The sequence below is a fragment of the Schistocerca piceifrons genome, chromosome 5 (assembly GCF_021461385.2).
Source record: "Schistocerca piceifrons isolate TAMUIC-IGC-003096 chromosome 5, iqSchPice1.1, whole genome shotgun sequence".
Lineage (NCBI taxonomy): Eukaryota > Metazoa > Arthropoda > Insecta > Orthoptera > Acrididae > Schistocerca > Schistocerca piceifrons.
The window spans coordinates 155,986,292-156,004,306 of record NC_060142.1 but is presented as its reverse complement, the minus strand read 5'-3'; the positions used below and the strand labels follow the sequence as shown (position 1 = coordinate 156,004,306).

The 18,015-nt window shown below is 38.3% G+C and overlaps 1 protein-coding gene across 1 annotated transcript in view; it reads left to right on the top strand.

Annotated features, from left to right (window-relative positions):
• The first annotated feature begins 2,592 nt into the window (after positions 1–2,592).
• The window catches only part of LOC124798399, a 32,748-nt gene continuing 17,325 nt past the window's right edge, over positions 2,593–18,015 (top strand). Inside the window, exon 1 of the mRNA XM_047261784.1 lies at positions 2,593–2,810. Within this exon, the coding sequence (XP_047117740.1) occupies positions 2,593–2,810 (218 nt within the window). The remainder of the gene's footprint in view (positions 2,811–18,015) is intronic.

The following is an 18,015-nucleotide window of genomic DNA, read 5'->3' as shown; positions in this document are numbered from 1 at the left end:
AATTGACTTGACGTGCGGTGCTCTTGATGTGACAGTGCCATGACAGCCAGAGTGAGTTGACCTTGACAGCAAATTTGCCGCATATTTTTCAAATCTCGTTTTTGGATGATCGTTTGACCATCGATTAATCGATATGGCGAAGTAAGGTTAATACAATGAATGCGTAAATATGTACTGAATACAAAACAATTTATATTTAACACGGCGTCGCGTCACAACTCACGTTGCCCTTCTCTCGTTGTTTCTTCCTAGAATGTGGTCGTATTCATTTTCGTTCCGCATAATAAGAATAAAATTGCCATTGATGGTAGCACATTGGGAAAGTGGCGATCTGTGATGATTGTGGTTGAACCCAAAGGAATTAAATCCGGGGAGATAAATAAGATCCTTTGCTTTGTCCTTGGTGTACCAGCATCTAGTGTTCACACAGAAAGAATTTTTTCTCTGCAAAACAATAAAAAATCTGGTGATAGGAACCGTTGTATGTGGACTTAATAAAAGCAAAATTACTAATAAGTGTTAATTTTGGTTATATATGTGAATAATTTGTTAAATTTGTAAAGAATGGTCTCCAAAAAATGTAATCAAATATAGTTTTAAGTAAAAAATGCTGTAGGTTGTCAGTTTGTAATTGTTATAAAGACCTTTTTTGATTCGGTGAGGCAACAAACCTGTTTTCAAATATTAAAATATTGCATTAGGCCTATTCATTCCGTCAGGCCGAAGTCTCCATTATTTTGGCAAAAAGAAAAAAAAAGTTGGCAACTTCCCCCATGTATGTCACTCCCGTAGGGGTCGTAACGATAAGATTAGGCTAATTACAGCCTGCACCAAGGCATTTAAATGATTATTTTTCCTATTTTCCATACGTGAATGGAACTAGAAAAAGACCTAAAAAGTGTTAACAGTGGATTGTTCCCTGTACCAAACACTTCACAGTGGTTTGCAGAGTATAGCTAGAGGCTTCTTAATATGGTTGAAAGCATTTAAGTTTACATTCCATCAAAATCCAATTACACTCTTGTAAACAATGCCCCAATAGTTTCCACAAGTTAATCCAAACAACAATGCCCAGACAACATGAAAGGCGACGATTAGATTTGTGATGTTGCTGAAAGACTTTCTCACCTGATGTGAAGAAAAAAAAGCTAGTTGTATAATGGGCCAAAGCTCTTTTTGCTCAACACCCTACCATGACAGCTTTCAAAAGCAAACGACAAAAGAAGCTATCCAAATTTGTGATAATCGTGAACATTCCAGCTCTGAAGATCAGGACTGATGAAGTAGAGTATTGTATGAAATTCAGTTTAAGAGAAGCCTAAAGGATTTATTGGTGGCCAACTCCTTCTTCTCCATTGATGAATTTCTCAGTAAAACCAACTGATATATATATATATATATATATATATATATATATATATATATATATATATATATATATATATATATATATATATATCTATAAAACTTATGTACAATTTCAGTGCAGTAATGTGTTCATTGTAAATATGTGTGTGTGTGTGTCTGTGTGTAAGTACAATCTAACTTCTGCACCATTTCAGTGCAGTAATGTGTTCATTGTAAATAAGTATTATAGTAGTTTTACTACACGTTTATTACCTTATAAATAAAAAAACCTTTTTATTTTAAATTCAGTGCATTAGTATTTGTAAAATGACTCTTTCATATAGTGTTCATTAAAAAAATGACGATCATTCAATTTGGGACCTGTGGAATGGTACATTAGCTTATTTGTTTTAGTTGTAAATATTTGTCATGTATTGTTGTTTTTCTGACATGTTCTACATCCTGGAGGACCTCCACACTACAGATCAATTGGAATGAAGTAAACCTAATCTAACTGTATTGTCTTTGTATTCGTCTCCTAATATACATTTTACAGATCATGTGATTGCATTGTACAGGAGACACATCAAATTTTTGCTCATGATATTCATAGTTACATACTTTTTAACTCTAATTTTACCAGCTCAGGTTTTTGTTGAACACATTATTAGACTGAGAGAATGAAACTTTGTGTTGCGTAGTTACCATGGCACTACAACAGAATCTCATGTCTTATCTACCGTAAAATTAAGTTCCTTTGTATGCTTCAATTTTATTTATAATTATGAATAGTGCCAATAAGAAAAACTTTCTTCATAAAATTATTTATAAAAAAGTTATTTTGCACTAATAAAAATTACATGTTATTGGAAATACTGCCAAATTACCTTATCTTACCCGACAGTATCCCTCTAAGAGAGGTCGAAAATGAATACAACTACAACTACTACAGAATAACTTAACAGGAAAATTGATTAATTAAAAACGAGAACATATATTTTGTTTATTACGCATAGCTTCGTGTTTAAAGTGTGAATTTGCTTGTTAGACATTTTATGCTTTGTAAATTCGTCATGTGTATCTTGACCGATTACTTAGCTACCCAGAAACGGAGGGGAAAAATTGTAGAAGGCTATTAGAGCTGTACTATAGTTCTATGTTGGCTAACCTGCGTGTCAAAATGTAGCATACATGCGCTTTCTTTAAATGTTCAGGCTAATCGATCGCCGGTGGTAGCTGTTACAGATGTCATCAGAAATTGAATTAATTTGGAAATGCGTGACGCCTTCCATGCCAAAATCTGTTGTGGATGAGTGGTGGAGCAAAATCCTCAAACAGTTTAGTGAAGAACATAGATATTACCATAATTTTAAAAATATTCAAGAGAAATTCCGTCATTACGAGAAAGTTAAATCGATATTGAGAGACCCAGATGCTGTAGCGTTAGCACTGTTTTTCCAGTAGTAAGTTTCTTTAATATATTTGTTTAAATGTTTTGCTGGGCGCTGTTATTTTTGCGACATTGGCTAGAAACCACACAAAATTAAGTCTCTGTAGCAATTAGAATTTTGTATCTGGTAGTCGCGGCAGTGACCTACCACTTTAAACCATACACTTTTTAATTGATTTAGTTATGCCCGGTACGACACACAAACATTTTCGTTCTATAAATTTAAAGCTTTTGCAACGGTCTGCGAGATTCTGTACCTTGCGAACAATTTATCACGTCACTTAATGATAGATCATCTTCATTGCTGTATTTGCTGCAATGTTTCTGTATATTTAAATGTATAGATGCAATTTTTTAATATATTAAATACAGTATCTGTTGCGAACAATATATATCGTCACCTGTCATTGAGAAAGTATAACAAAATTAAGTATTAGCTGTTAAATACCTTTAACATTATTTTTGTTTTGTTGACAAACCATTTAAAAATGTTAACTGCAGTATGCATCCATCTGAGTTGTAGGTTCACCACGATTCTACGTTATTTTGTCTGGTGAATTTTGTGATGGTTAATCAAGCATCATGAATGTAGCGTAAATTTTCCGCACGCTGCTTCATAATAGATTTTATTGTAATAAGATGAGAAACTATTTTCTAAATTTTGTACAAAAATTAAACGATCTATCTGAAAATGCTGCTTTGGTAACTACTAATGGGGTGGACTGTATAAAGTGAACAGTGAAGTCTTATACATTCGCATGCCGTAACTGAATGAATTTTCAGTGCTGGAAAAATGTTTAGTCAGTGTCTCAAAAAATGCATTTTACTTAAACTTTGAGTGTGGCATTAATTATTCTTCCATTCTATTTCATTATCCAACTGTTTCTACATGGAACAATAGTGATTTACATACTGTCACATGTCTATCGTTGCAAGTATTTATGGTATTTCTAGGTAGTTTCAAACTAAACAGAAAACATTGAAAATAAAACACATCTGTGAATATGTTACAAGCAGTGTACACGGGCAGAAACAAAGGCAAAGTGATTGCCTTAATAAAATCATTACACTGTAAAATCAGTTGGTGAGATATATTGTGTAAAAGACCTATTAGAAAAGGTTTTGTGGTGTATTTTTATCATCCTATTGTAAAAGCTGGAGTGTCCTCCTAGCTTTTAGCAAAAGGTTGGCCGAAGATATTTGATAGTGTAACAGAAACTTAAGAGGCCAGTTGGATACAACCATTCATTCATGCATTCGTCACACTCTGTAGACAGCATCAAGCAGTGAACCACTCAGAGATGTGAAATAAATCGAGGTACACATGGAAAAGATGAGTATATTACAGAAACTTAATCTGTGTCTGAAGTAAAAATAAATAATCACTGTACTGCTTTGTGCTGTCCACACTCATGCTAGCTAAATTTAAATGCAGAAGAAGTAGCTGCTGTCTCCTCACTTCTAATAGATAGATGCTGTTTAGATCCTGTTTGTTTCTTGGTATTTACATGAATACATTGGTATCTTTCAAAGGAAATCAGTACCTATCTGTATTAATACAGAGCACTATATCCAATATATTACTACCTATTTATTTAGTGCCCGTATTATCATATTAATGATATTGGACTTGTCAACGTATAGAACACTATAAAATATTACATATTTACATCATGTACAAAATATTATCATTGGCATCAACACATCTTTATAACAAAAACATTATTTTGCTTATGTACATACAGACAGAAGAAAAGCTTGTGAAACCCCTCGGTTGATTTTACTAAAATTATAAAATCCTAGTACTTTAGTTAACTAAGCGTAGTAACATACAGCACAAAAGCTAGGTGCATAATTACATACATACATGGATGAAAGAAGTTTGGTTTTATCTAGGTACGGTTGATAATTATGAATTTCTGTTTGGAGAGCTATGAAGTAGATCGACAGAGTTGAGCAAAATTCCAAGTATTTAATGCTGTAGAAGCTGTTGTTTATTAGAAGATTTTTTTAAATTCTTTTTTTGAATGTATTACTGTTTGATATTTTTCTATGCTATATATGGCAATGCACTGCACAGAATTTTTGGTTTGTAAACCGCACTGTCGTGATATATTGATTTTCTGTGCACATCCCTATGATAGTCATCCCTCTTCCGTGTTTGATAATGGTGGATCTCGCTATTCAAAAATGAAACTTGATGGTTTTTAATGAAGCATGTGCTTTCAAATATAAATTTAGATGGCAAAGTCACGTTTTTTAATTCCTAAAAGATACCTCTACATGGAGCTCTGTAAGCAACATCACTTATTAATCTTATAGCTTTCTTTTGGAGCTTAAAAGACTGCTTTGCAAAAGAAGTATTTCCCCAGATCACTATTCCATACTTCAGTAGACTATGCATGTAAGCGTAATAACCACTTAACACTGTTTCGGTATTGCAGCAATCTTAATGCACTCTTAATATGTAACGGTACTTGCTTAATTTTTAGTTAAGCATTTCTACTTGTTTTTCCCATCTTAGATGCTCATCCACCCATAATCCTAAAAATTTTATGTGATTCTTTTGCTGAATTTGGCTATTCGATAATGGGAATTTTACATTGGCCCTATTTTTGTTTCTTATATGGTTGAAGTTCATCCATACTGTTTTCTTGTCATTGGCAAGTAGACAGTTATCTTTAAACCATTTTTCTGCCACTTCTGCTGTTTTGTCGATTTTTTTTTGCTGCATCTCATAATCATTCTTCCATTTTATAATGAAGCTGGTATCATCAGCAAATAATATGGTATCAGCTGTTGAAAACTGATGAGGTAGGTTATTAATAAATATCAAGAATAACAATGGTCCCAATACTGAGTCCTGGAGCACTCCATAATTAACTTTTTTATATTCAGAATGGTACAAATTTCCACCCTTTCAGTTAAATATGACGTGAACCACTCGTAGGAAATACCATGGACATCATAATTATACAGTTTTAAGAGCTGTAGATTATAAGATCGAATGCTTTGGAAAGGTCCAAAAAGAACCAACAGGTCAGTTCCTTGTCCTCAATACCTTTGTAAACAAGTTTTAGGAAACTGAAGAGAGCTGTTTGTATGGATTTGCCTTTTCTGAAACCATTCTGTGCATTTACAAGAATTTAATTTTTGTTTAGAAAGTCTAACAATCTATCATACATTCTTCTTCTTCTTCTTCTTCTTCTTCTTCGTTTCACCCAACTTTGGGGTACGTTGAATCAATCACTTCTGTGTGTTCTGTGCCTTTCTTTTCGCCCAGTACTGTTTCATTCTTTCTGATCTTGCTTTTCTTTCCTCATCAGAGATGACAATCGTTCTTTTCTTTCTATTTTGGAGCTGGAATCCATCTTTTCTGTCTTTGCTTATCATTTTTGCGGTCCTGTCTGTGAGCATTTTTTCTGTGATGTGTAGTTCTCTTAAGTCTTTCTCTGTTTGGATAAACCAATTTGGTTTGGATTTTTTATTCCTGAAGTAGTCAAACATTCTTTTTGTAAGTCTATTTGGGTTCATTCTGAGAATGTGCCCATAAAACTCAATTCTTCTTTTCCTCATTGTATCCGAAAGTTTTTCTGTGGTTTTGTAGAGTGTTTCATTTTTGGTATGAATTAGTTTGTCGTTATGAAATTTGGGGCCTAAAATTTTTCTCAATATTTTTCTTTCTTTGATCTCTAGCCTTTCAATTGGGCCATGGTTAGTGATAGATAATGTCTCAGCTGCATATAGTGCTTCTGGTTTAATGACAGTGTTGTAATGTTTTATTTTTGAATTCCATGAGAGGGACTTTTTATTATAAGTATTTTTAGTAAGCTGAAAGGCTAGTTCAACTTTGTTTCTTCTTAATTCTATTGCTTTTTTCTCAAGGGTGTTCCAGCTAATCCATTCACCAAGATATTTGAATTCTTTAACAATTTCGATCTTTTGGTCTCTTACTTTAAGATATTTCATTGGCTTTTTTATATTTGTGATTATTTTGGTTTTTTCAAAAGAAATTTTAAGGCCTATTTTCTCTGCTTGTTTCTGTAATTCGAGGATCTGTTCTTTGGCTTCTTCCCATGTTTCAGCTAGTAGGGCCATATCATCTGCAAATGCTAGGCAATTAACCTTGATGCCTTTGTTTTTTGTTCCTAGTCTGATTCCACTATTGATTTTCTTGTTCCATTCTCTTACTATTTTTTTCTAGGGCACAGTTAAATAACAATGGAGAGAGTCCATCACCTTGTCGTACTCCAGTTTTTATCTCAAATAGGTCTGAGAGTTCTCCCATAAATTTAATTTTGGAGTATGTGTTGGTGATGGTTTCTCTAATTAGGTTTGTAGTTTTATTGTCTAGGTTCAATTCTTTTAATATGGAGATTAGAGATTCCCTGTCTATGGAGTCGTACGCCTTTTGAAAGTCAATGAATGTGATGACATACACTTTTGCTCTCGATTTTTGGTAGGCCATAAGATTTTTGAGGTTTAGAATTTGTTCTGGGCAGGATCTTCCCTTTCTGGAGCCTGCCTGGTATTCTCCAAGTTGACAATCTAGCTGGGGTTCTGCTCTGTTCAAAAGGACTTTAGACAGTATTTTGTATGTTACATCAAGGAGCGAAATCCCTCTGTAATTGTTGGGGTCTGTTCTGGATCCCCTCTTATGAATTGGGTGAATGAGGGCCATCTTCCATTCATCCGGAATTCTTTCTGTTTTCCATATTTCTTCAAATATTCAAAATGATTGATTGTAGTTCCTCGACGGTGGGTGGTTCTGAGTTAGGACTTGTTGAAGTTGAGTTGCTGAAATCCATTTTTTCAATTGGTTCTTTACAGTTGAGAAGGTTTCTGAAATATTCCCTCAAAATTTTGCAATTATCCCTGTTGTTGTGTGCAATATTACCATTTTTATCTTGTAATTGGAGTGTCGGTGGGCTGTACTTGGTTATTTTTTGTTTAAAAGTTCTGTAAAAGCTCCTAGTCTTGTTTTTGTTGAAGTCTTCGTTGATCTGCAAAAGGAGTTGATCTTCTTGTGCTTTTTTAATTCTTTTGAGGTTTTTACTCACTAGTTTTCTTACACTCAGGAAATTTTGCCTATTATATTCATTTTTCTGAGATTGCATCTGTTGCCATGCTTTCTTTCTTTGCTCAATAAGTTTGTCACATTCCTCTGTCCACCATGCGTGTTTTTTGATTTTGGTTATAGGTGCTATTTGTTCAGCTTTGGTTAGTAGGCTTTCCTTCATTTGATCCCAATTTTGGTTCCTTATATCTTGAGTCGCGAGGGGAAACTCCTTCGAATTCATTATCTTTTCTGGATCGTATCTTCTGCTTTTGGGTTTACTGTTTCTATCTTTCCTTTTGGGGATAATTTTGAGTTTTATTTTAGAAAGATAGTGATCAGAATCCAAGTTTGCTCCTCTGAGTACTTTGACATTTTGTATTTCTGTATGGTGTTTCCATTTTATCGCCACATGATCAAGTTGAAATTCACCCAAGTGTGGGTTTGGTGAGGTCCATGTCTTCTGTTTTCTGGGTAGTCTCTTAAAGGCTGTAGATTTCAGGATCAAGCCATGCGCTTGGCAGAGTTCTACTAATCTGACTCCATTTTGGTTAGTTCTATCGTGCGCTGGGTAGTTTCCAACAATATTTTTGTATTTCTTCTCTTTTCCTACTTGAGCATTGAAGTCCCCCGTAAGTATGATGTTGTGTTTGTCTGGGATCTTTTGCACCGCGTCATCTAGTTGTTCCCAAAAACGTTCCACCTTTTCCTTATTTTTCCTATTATCTTCATTTATGGGGGCATGTGCATTCACAATTGTGTATACTCTATTAGCAGATTTAAAAGTGAGTGTGGAGAGTCTTTCCGATTGTGATTGAAAGCTGATAATGGAGTCTAAAATACTTTTATCTATTATAAAGCCCGTTCCGAGGTGGGATGTGTTTTTCATTATTCTTTTGCCTACCTTTCCTTTGTATATTCTGAAACCTCCGGAATCAAAATTGTTTTCATCTATGTATCGAGTTTCTTGTAGTGATGTTATGAGTATTCTATGATGTTTGAGGGTATCTGTAAGATGTTTTAATTTTCCTGTTTTTAAAAGAGAGTTTACATTGAAAGTAGCTATGTAACTTGTTTTTTTACATTTCAATTTGCTTGATGTCTTATCATGTCCCGATTCATCTCTGTGCAATGCTGCAGACTCCCCAGAATCCGATAGTCTGCTTGCGCACCTTGGTGCCGTGGATTGTCCACCTGGGGTAATTTGTTTCACATTACACTCTTCCATGATTGATAGTATTATGTAAGGGGTGACTCTTCGAGCCACAAATTTACAACCACGGTTGTTAGCCCTGGAGGTTTTTCCCAGCCGCCCCTAACCTGGGGAACAGACGCTGACCAAAGACCGCCCAATGTGAGACAGTCGCCTTTGGATTTCTGGTCCTGTGTTGGTCCACGGGTGGTATTTTATTTCCCACCTACCCTACATATCTGTAGAGCTTTCCCCTATCCGCCACCTGGGGACGCGCCCGGTAGGGGAACAGGTTCCCCCTCGGGCTATCATACATTATTCTTTCAAATTTTTTCAAAAATACAGGTAATAATGATAGAGGTCCAAAATTTTTTGTCAAACTTGTCACCACTTTTATAAACTGGTATTACTGTTGATTGCTTAAGTTTACTTGGAAACACACCAGTTTCAAAGGAGTCGCTGATTATGTCCACAAGTTGAGAGACAACGTTATTGGTAATATATTTAATAATTTTGTCAGGGATACCATCAAATCCACATGTCATTTTACTCATTAGTTTGCTGACAAGCGATTGTACTTCTTTGGGTTTTACGGGATATAGATACATTGTCCTTTCATTTATTGGAGTTGTTACCTTTGTCTGTGGATTATGTTTAGTGGTGATCAGGTTTTGGGCTACATGAATATAATGATCATTAAGTGTATTAGCTATTAGAAGTGGATCATCATCAATTTCATTTTTGTGTTTTATAGTGATTTTATTACTGTATTTGCACTTTCATGTTTGCATGTATGATTATTAATAACTTTCCACATAGATTTCATTTTGTTGTTACCCTTTCTGATATATGAATCATTGTGCTTCCTTTTTGCAGCAATTATAGCTTCCCTGTGCTTTATCCTATAACACTTGGCATATGGTTTCAAGATAGTATTTTGCTTTGCACACTTATATAGCATTCTAAGACTTTCTGATGACTCTTTGATTTCCATGAATTTGATTTTTTTGTTTATTTTAATTCTCTTCAGAGGGAATGAAATATCGTAGCAGTATTTATAATTTGACAAGAACTTGTTGAATTTTATATCTACAGAACTATTGCTTTCCAAGTCCCAGCTAACATTTTTTAACATTAGATTAACGACCCTAATGCTGTCATCATTAATTAATCTTCTCTCAATATATCTCCTGTTGTCAGTTTTCTCATGAGATTTATCTAAAATCAATTTAACTGCTTGATGATCAGAAAAACCTGTATCCAATACCTCAGTTTTAAATCCACATTTTGATTTGTCAATGAATATTTGGTCTATAACACTTCCACTTCTGCTGCTGTAGCTGGTGGTGTCTTCTACACACATGTCCATATTGTGTGGTTTTAGTAGATTAACAAATTTTTGCCCTTTTTCACAATTGCCCTTGAAATTAATATTGAAATCGCTAAGCACAATTAATGTAATTTGACTGACTGATTAGATAGTTCAGAAGATTTTCCAAATTTTCAGAGAATAATTCAAAATTGACAGAAGGGGACCTATATAAACATGAAATTATAATTTTACTATCTGTTAGTTCACATAAACAATATTCAAAATCTTTTTCAATACAGCAGACTTTTTAAGCCTAATTTCCTTTGATTTAATACTTGGTCTTACACTTCTTAATACTTGACTACAACTTTACAACTACTGCTATTACTTGCAATGTAGTGTATAGAGTTTATTAATCCTGTAATCTAGATATTTTATTAATTTGTAGAAAGTATGGCTGATGGTGTGTTTTATAGTTTTCTTGTGAACTGGTTGTGATTCCCAATTTCTTGCTTTATGTTAGATGAATGCTTGTTGAATACCTTTGCTGCACCAGATACTATCAGTACTGTTTGATTTCGCTGAATAAGTACTTTATTTACTTTAGGAGCATTCTTCCAGAAGAAAATCCCATAAGACAACAAAAGGTTAAATGATAGGTCAATACAGTGAGATGAGATGCCCCTACAGGTAAAACATGCTGAATTGCGATATCATCCGAATCTACTGATAACAGATGTTGACTTCATTCCTGTACCATAATGATGATGTGGCATATGACATCACATATGTGTCAACAGGAATAGCACAGAACACTGACATTGTTACTTTTGCATCTTTCTTTTTAGCCAATGAATGAGAATATTAATCTGTTGTTGTGGCATACTGATCTGTAGTGTAGCTTAGGCCCAGGTTAGGGTCATAGATGACAGTTTGGTTGTGAGTTGGCAGAACACTATTAAAGGCTTCAGTTGATCCGAACTGAGCTTCTTGACTAGTTTACCATGTGTTAACTCCATTTTCATTTCTTGTCCAGTCACACACCAATGTACTTCAGACTCAATGTTTCATTCAATGTGTGACCATTAATATTAGCATCTGGTGCTTACTCCTACCAGGTCATTTTTGCTTGTTTGAAATGAGTCTTTGTGAGATTAAAACTCTGGACAAGCACATCAAAGCCATTGCCAACCTGCCAGTGTCCAGGAACCTAAAGGAGATCCAGTCTATTTTGGGCAAGATCTCTTATTATGCAAATGTCATTCCTCAACCCATGCACATCTGCCATCTTCTGGCTACACCAAAAAGACCAAGAGGGTGTGAAATTCATGTAAGCTGTGGACGTTCAATGGTCTTTCCAGTCTCTCAAGTAGCGTTTGTTCTCCATTCCCAGTTTGGCTTCCCAGATGCCAGCTAGTGTTAATCCTGGCTGCCAATGCATCCCAGTTTGTCATTGATGAGGTTCTGTTGCATTTGAACTCGGCTGACACCGAGCAGCCCATCACGTACACTTCAAAGACACTTTCTGGAGCACAAAATAACTGCTTGCAGATAGAAAAGGAGGCGCAACATTAAAAATTATCTTGTTATTTTGTATGGAGCAAAGTTTCTGCTCATTACCAAAACACAAGCCTCTGGTTTCCTTGTATGGTCCATTGCTCTAAGATACTGCATCCACGTGCCCACCAGTTGCAGAAGTGGGCCCTCTTCATCATTAATTATTGCGATGACATTTGGTACTGGTTCACTGCCCAGCATTCTGTAATGCAGACATGCAATTGTGGTTGCTGGCAGGATCCAATCTGGAGTTTGCATGACAGGAGGCACTAGTTTTCACATTGTGTGTTACCTTGCCATAGACAGCACTGGGTTTTCCTTTGACAGGGCAAAATGTTGTGGCCACTGTGGCCGCCAACCTGCTTTTTCCAGAAAACTGTTCTAGTATTCCATACAGGATGGGCAGAGTGTGCTCCTTTGGGAGCATATTCAGTGTGGCATATGTTTTTGCTGCTGCGGAATCAGCTCAGCTTTGTTTAGGGATCCTCATGCTGGCCATAGTGGAGAAAAGCTGCATGCGGCACATTGGAATACGCCCCATTCGGAGGTTTTGATGTGGCATCACATCTACTGGTTGGCGATGAGCTGATATATCAAATGTCTTTTGTGGGCCTTGCATGGCCTTTGCGCAGAACCTTTCTGTGCCACTGCATCAGTTTTCTCTTTGGCCAGTAACCAAGCACCCTTGTGACAGTGTGCATGTCAAGTTTGTGGGCCCTTTTTTGCGAAGCAACTGGTTGTTGGTGGTCTATGCGTCATCCTCCATGAAGTCAACTGCAATTATTTGCAGATTGTCAGTCATTTTTTATATGATGGGCTCTTCCCAGATCCTCATCTCTGGTAACAATTGGCAATTGGTCCGATGAGAGGTTGAAGATTTTTGCATTTGTGATGGTATCCAGCATCTGACTATCCCCCTGTTTCACTCAGCTCCTAACTCAAAGGTAGAGGAATACGTGCAATGCTAGTTAATGTGTGCTGTCCATCAGAACATTGGCATGAACACCAGGTGAGGGGTCTCTGGGTCCATTGCACCCCAACTCACATGCTCTGGACCATCACAACCCCCGATGTTTTTCTCGCAGGACTGCAATTTGGTCCCGGTCCTTCATCTGGCAGCAGAGATGGGTGCCAGGTGCCGTAGTTGGCCATAAAGGCCGGCGTTTGTTTGTGGTGGATGTTGGTCAGGAGCTGACCTGTAATTCCAATCAGTTGCGCCCACGGCCTGTCGGACCATCAATGCTGCCATTTCTGAACCGAATGGGTGGCAGGATTAGTCTTTCAGGTGGGAGGCTTCCAATTGCAATAGTGTGTTGACACGCTAACATTCTCAGTGCAGCTTCTGCTGTCCTATCTTCAACTGCTGAATAGGGTACTGTCAGAGTCAGCTCTTATGAGTACTTAAATTGGGTGCACAGAATTTGAACAAGCGCCCTTCTTCCCCCACTTGCCATTGGATAAGGGCTTGCAGTGGCCTATGCCAGCAGATTCACCATTACCCTGGCCTTGGCAATCTTCTGTCCCTACAGCAGAACCAGCTGCATCAGCATTGTCTCCTTCAGTGGTCAGTACGCTGTAGGAAAATCTTGTGCCCTCTCCAGTTATGTGCTCGAGGTTGTGACACAAACCTGGCCATTTTCTGCCCTATGTGGCCTTTACAAGAGGTTGGGATCACTGCAAAGAGATACTGAGATGGATGCAGATGAGGTGGCACTGTTATTGCATAGGAATAGTGCAGAATGCTGTCGTGGGTGCACTGACTCAGATGTTTGCTGGCTGGTGGCAGTAGGCCTGGACCGGCAGTTGTTACATGGATGCCAACTGCCTTGGACCTGGTCTTCACCTCCCAGTATGCTCTGTTCTCCATATGCGTAGTTTATTCTGTTACTCAAAGAACCATGTCGACCATTATCTAGAAAACTTAAAATATTAACTCTGCCATCTTTATACATATAAGAGATTATTATATTTTCGTACACCAGACATGAATTATTTGAGGAAAACTATTTTGTCCATTCACATGATGCTAGAAACAAAGAAAATTTTATGCTCCCCATCAACTGCCTCCGACTGTATGCCCAGGGACCTCAATACATGGGCATGGAAATTTGTAATGAATTAAAAGAGAACAAGTTGATGCAGATGAATTTAGGTTCACTTAAAAGAAAACTATATGAGGTCCTGGCACTGAAGTGTTTTTACTCAGTGGATGAATTCATATAGGACAAACTGGAAATTTGAGGTGGATACTGTGTGTTACACATTCCAAGAAATATCCTTATAGTGTTAGTATTTACTGTAGTGCTATTATTTATTAATGTAAAAATAATTGTAACTGTATTATAAATTTTTGACATGTCTCCTGTATGCAAACCAAATGGATTGCAAATGTACGTCATGAGATGAATAAAACACAATTCACACTTCATTGTGTTTGTGTCTCTCGATTGTATTTGGACGCTCTGCTCCTTCGTAGATTGAATCAGATATTGAATTTCGTTCCCACTTCCCGGGCTCAGCTCCCTGAGCTTGTAGTCGAACCACCATCTTCTGGTATAATAATATTTTAATATTTTGTGTTAATAGTGACAGTTCACAGCATTGTCATGCCTATGCAGATACAAATGAAGTAGTGCACAGAAAGAGTGTAATGTAGAGTATATGCCACAATCAGGCACAGAAAGCTTAGTTTATTCTCTGAGCTAGGAAAAAATGAAAGTTGAGTGTAACATACATGCTACATAAAGGCAGAGAAGGTTAATCAAAACCTCTAGAAAGTGGCCATCAAGATGTTTAGCAGATGTAGCAGGCAATGGCAATTTTGATTGTTTCTTCTAATATAGCCCCACTAATTGGCAATGTAAGACTGTTTCTTCCTGACGAGAGAATTACTTTCCCATAATAGAGCCACCGTGTTAAACTTAATCTAATATATATATATATAATCTCTCTCTCTCTCTCTCTCTCTCTCACACACACACACACACACACACACACACACACACACACACACACACACAAAAGACACACTGCAATTCAACGTGTCATCTTTGCCCCTGAATATTACTTTGAGAAATGCTGTTTTGCTTATAGATGTACTATTTATTAATGAAATGAAAACAATCATATCACGGACCAGTTCACTTGCAACTTCTGGACAGTTTTTGTGAGCATGACTCTCAACTAGCTGTCTGTTCAACCTTACACAATCTGCTTGACTACAGTGGCTGCTCCACAACCTGTGCCATCTTGATCCCAACCTCCTCCCTCCCTTCCCCGCCTTCCTCCCCCCTAATCTGTTTCTCTGTGCTACATGTGCAGCAACTGTCTTTACACCACATCCTTCGATCTAGCATTCCTCTCCTGATCTCAATCTCTGCTAACCCTCATCCCGCATCCACTATTGTCCCCATGTCCTCTACCCTACTCCCCTACTTCCACTTTTTACAGTTACACTCTCATCTCCGTAGTCTCTCTCTTCCTCTGTTCTATCTCCACCCCCCCCCCCCCCCTCCTCCCCACAACTTTTCTCTCCCCTCCTCCCTGAAAGTGTGCATCAATTACAATGCAACCAGTCAAGCTGTAGTGTAGGTAGGACCAATCCACCCCAACACTTCCTATTCCATTCCTAACATACAGTTATCCTGTCCCATCAGAGGCCAGGCCACCTGTGACAGCAGCCATGTCATTTATTAGCTTTGCTGGAATCATTGCAAAGCTTTTTATGTTGGTACGACTACCAACTAGTTGCCCAACAGGATGAACTGCCTCCTCCAAATTGTGACAAAGAGCAGAGTAGACCACCCTGTGACACAACATGCAGCTGAAAATTCCATATTTGATTTCAATGGCTGCTACACAACCTGGGCCATATTTATCCTCCCCTCCACAACCAGCTTTTCTAGACTGGGCAGATGGGAGTCATCTGTACAACATGTTACCCACTCCCGAAATTAACTCGGCCGTATCCTAAGGTAACCTAATGCCACCCTCCCCCCCTCCTCCTGCCTTTACCCAATAGTTTCCACCCCCTCTGTCCTATCACCTGCTCTCTACTCATGACACCCACACTCTTCATGCGTCAACATCTGCCAATGCACCCACCTCGTCTTTCCCCTTCCCTGCTCCTCCCCTTTCGCACTACCTGTTTCGCCCCATCTCCCTACCCCATAGCCTCCCGACGCTGTGCCTAGTGGTAGTCCTGCCATGCCGCCTCCTAGTCCCTGCATGCTCCACCAGACAATGCTCTTTTTTCCCGTCAAGTACCCTGCTATCCCTTTACTTTCCCCACACCCTCCAGATTACTGCTTCTGTTCAATGTGACAGTTGCACTCCAGTATGAGCTGCTAGTGATGGCATTTCTGTGCATGAAGTATGCCTTCGTGTGTGAATAAATGTGTGTGTGGCTTTTCTTTTCGGAAGGAGGCTTCGGATGGAAGCAAAATGTGTAACAGTCTTTTCATTGTGTCTGTTTGCAACTAAACATGTCATCTGTATGGTGAGTATCAGTCTATCTTCCTCCTTATATTGTTGTAATGCTGGTAGGTTTTTGTGTGTATGCGGGGTGGGGGGTAATACATCAGAAATTACCAAGAAAGTTTTGAGCCTTTTCTTGGTTCCTACCTCTTAAAGGTTCCTTAGTGAAAAACGTGCTCTGTTCCTCTACACACCACCACCCATCTAACTTCATCGTTCTTTATGTATCCACAAAAGAGCCAATGTTGGTGATTGTTGGGATGTTTAAGGGGGGACTAAACAGCGAAGGTCATCAGTCCCCCAAGAGCCAATGCTGCAGTGTAGTTTATACAGGGTGTTACAAAAAGGTACGGCCAAACTTTCAGCAAACATTCCTCACACACAAATAAAGAAAAGATGTTATGTGGACATGTGTCCGGAAACACTTAATTTCCATGTTAGAGCTCATTTTAGTTTAATCAGTATGTACAGTACTGCCTTGATTCGCCGCCAGTTGGCCCAATTGAAGGAAGGTAATGTTGACTTCGGTGCTTGTGTTGACGTGCGACTAATTGCTCTACAGTACTAGCGTCAAGCACATGAGTACGTAGCATCAACAGGTTCGTGTTCATCACGAACGTGGTTTTGCAGTCAGTGCAATGTTTACAAATGCGGAGTTGGCAGATGCCCATTTGATGTATGGATTAGCACGGGGCAATAGCTGTGGCGTGGTACATTTGTATTGAGACAGATTTCCAAAACGAAGGTGTCCCGACAGGAAGACGTTCGAAGCAATTGATCGGTGTCTTAGGGAGCACGGAACATTCCAGCCTATGACTCGCGACTGGGGAAGACCTAGAACGACGAGGACACCTGCAAAGGACGAGGCAATTCTTTGTGCAGTTGACGATAACCCTAATGTCAGCGTCAGAGAAGTTGCTGCTGTACAAGGTAACGTTGACCACGTCACTGTATGGAGAGTGCTACGGGAGAACCAGTTGTTTCCGTACCATGTACAGCGTGTGCAGGCACCATCAGTAGCTGATTGGCCTCCACAGGTACACTTCTGCGAATGGTTCATCCAACAATGTGTCAATCCTCATTTCAGTGCAAATGTTCTCTTTACGAATGAGGCTTCATTCCAACGTGATCAAATTGTAAATTTTCACAATCACCATGTGTGGGCTGACGAGAATCCGTGCGCAGTTGTGCAACCACGTCATCAACACAGATTTTCTGTGAACGTTTGGGCAGGCATTGTTGGTGATGTCTTGATTGGGCCCCATGTTCTTCCACCTATGCTCAATGGAATCACGTTATCATGATTTCATACGTGATACTCTACCTGTGCTGCTAGAACGTGTGCCTTTACAAGTACGACACATGTGGTTCATGCACGATGGAGTTCCTGCACATTTCAGTCGAAGTGTTCGTACGCCTCTCAACAACAGATTCGGTGACCAATGGATTGGTAGAGGCTGACCAATTCCATGGCCTCCACGCTCTCCTGACCTCAACCCTCTTGACTTTCAGTTATGGGGGCATTTGAAAGCTCTTGTCTACGCAACCCTGGTACCAAATGTAGAGACTCTTCATGCTCATATTGTGGACGGCTGTGATACAATACGCCATTCTCCAGGGCTGCA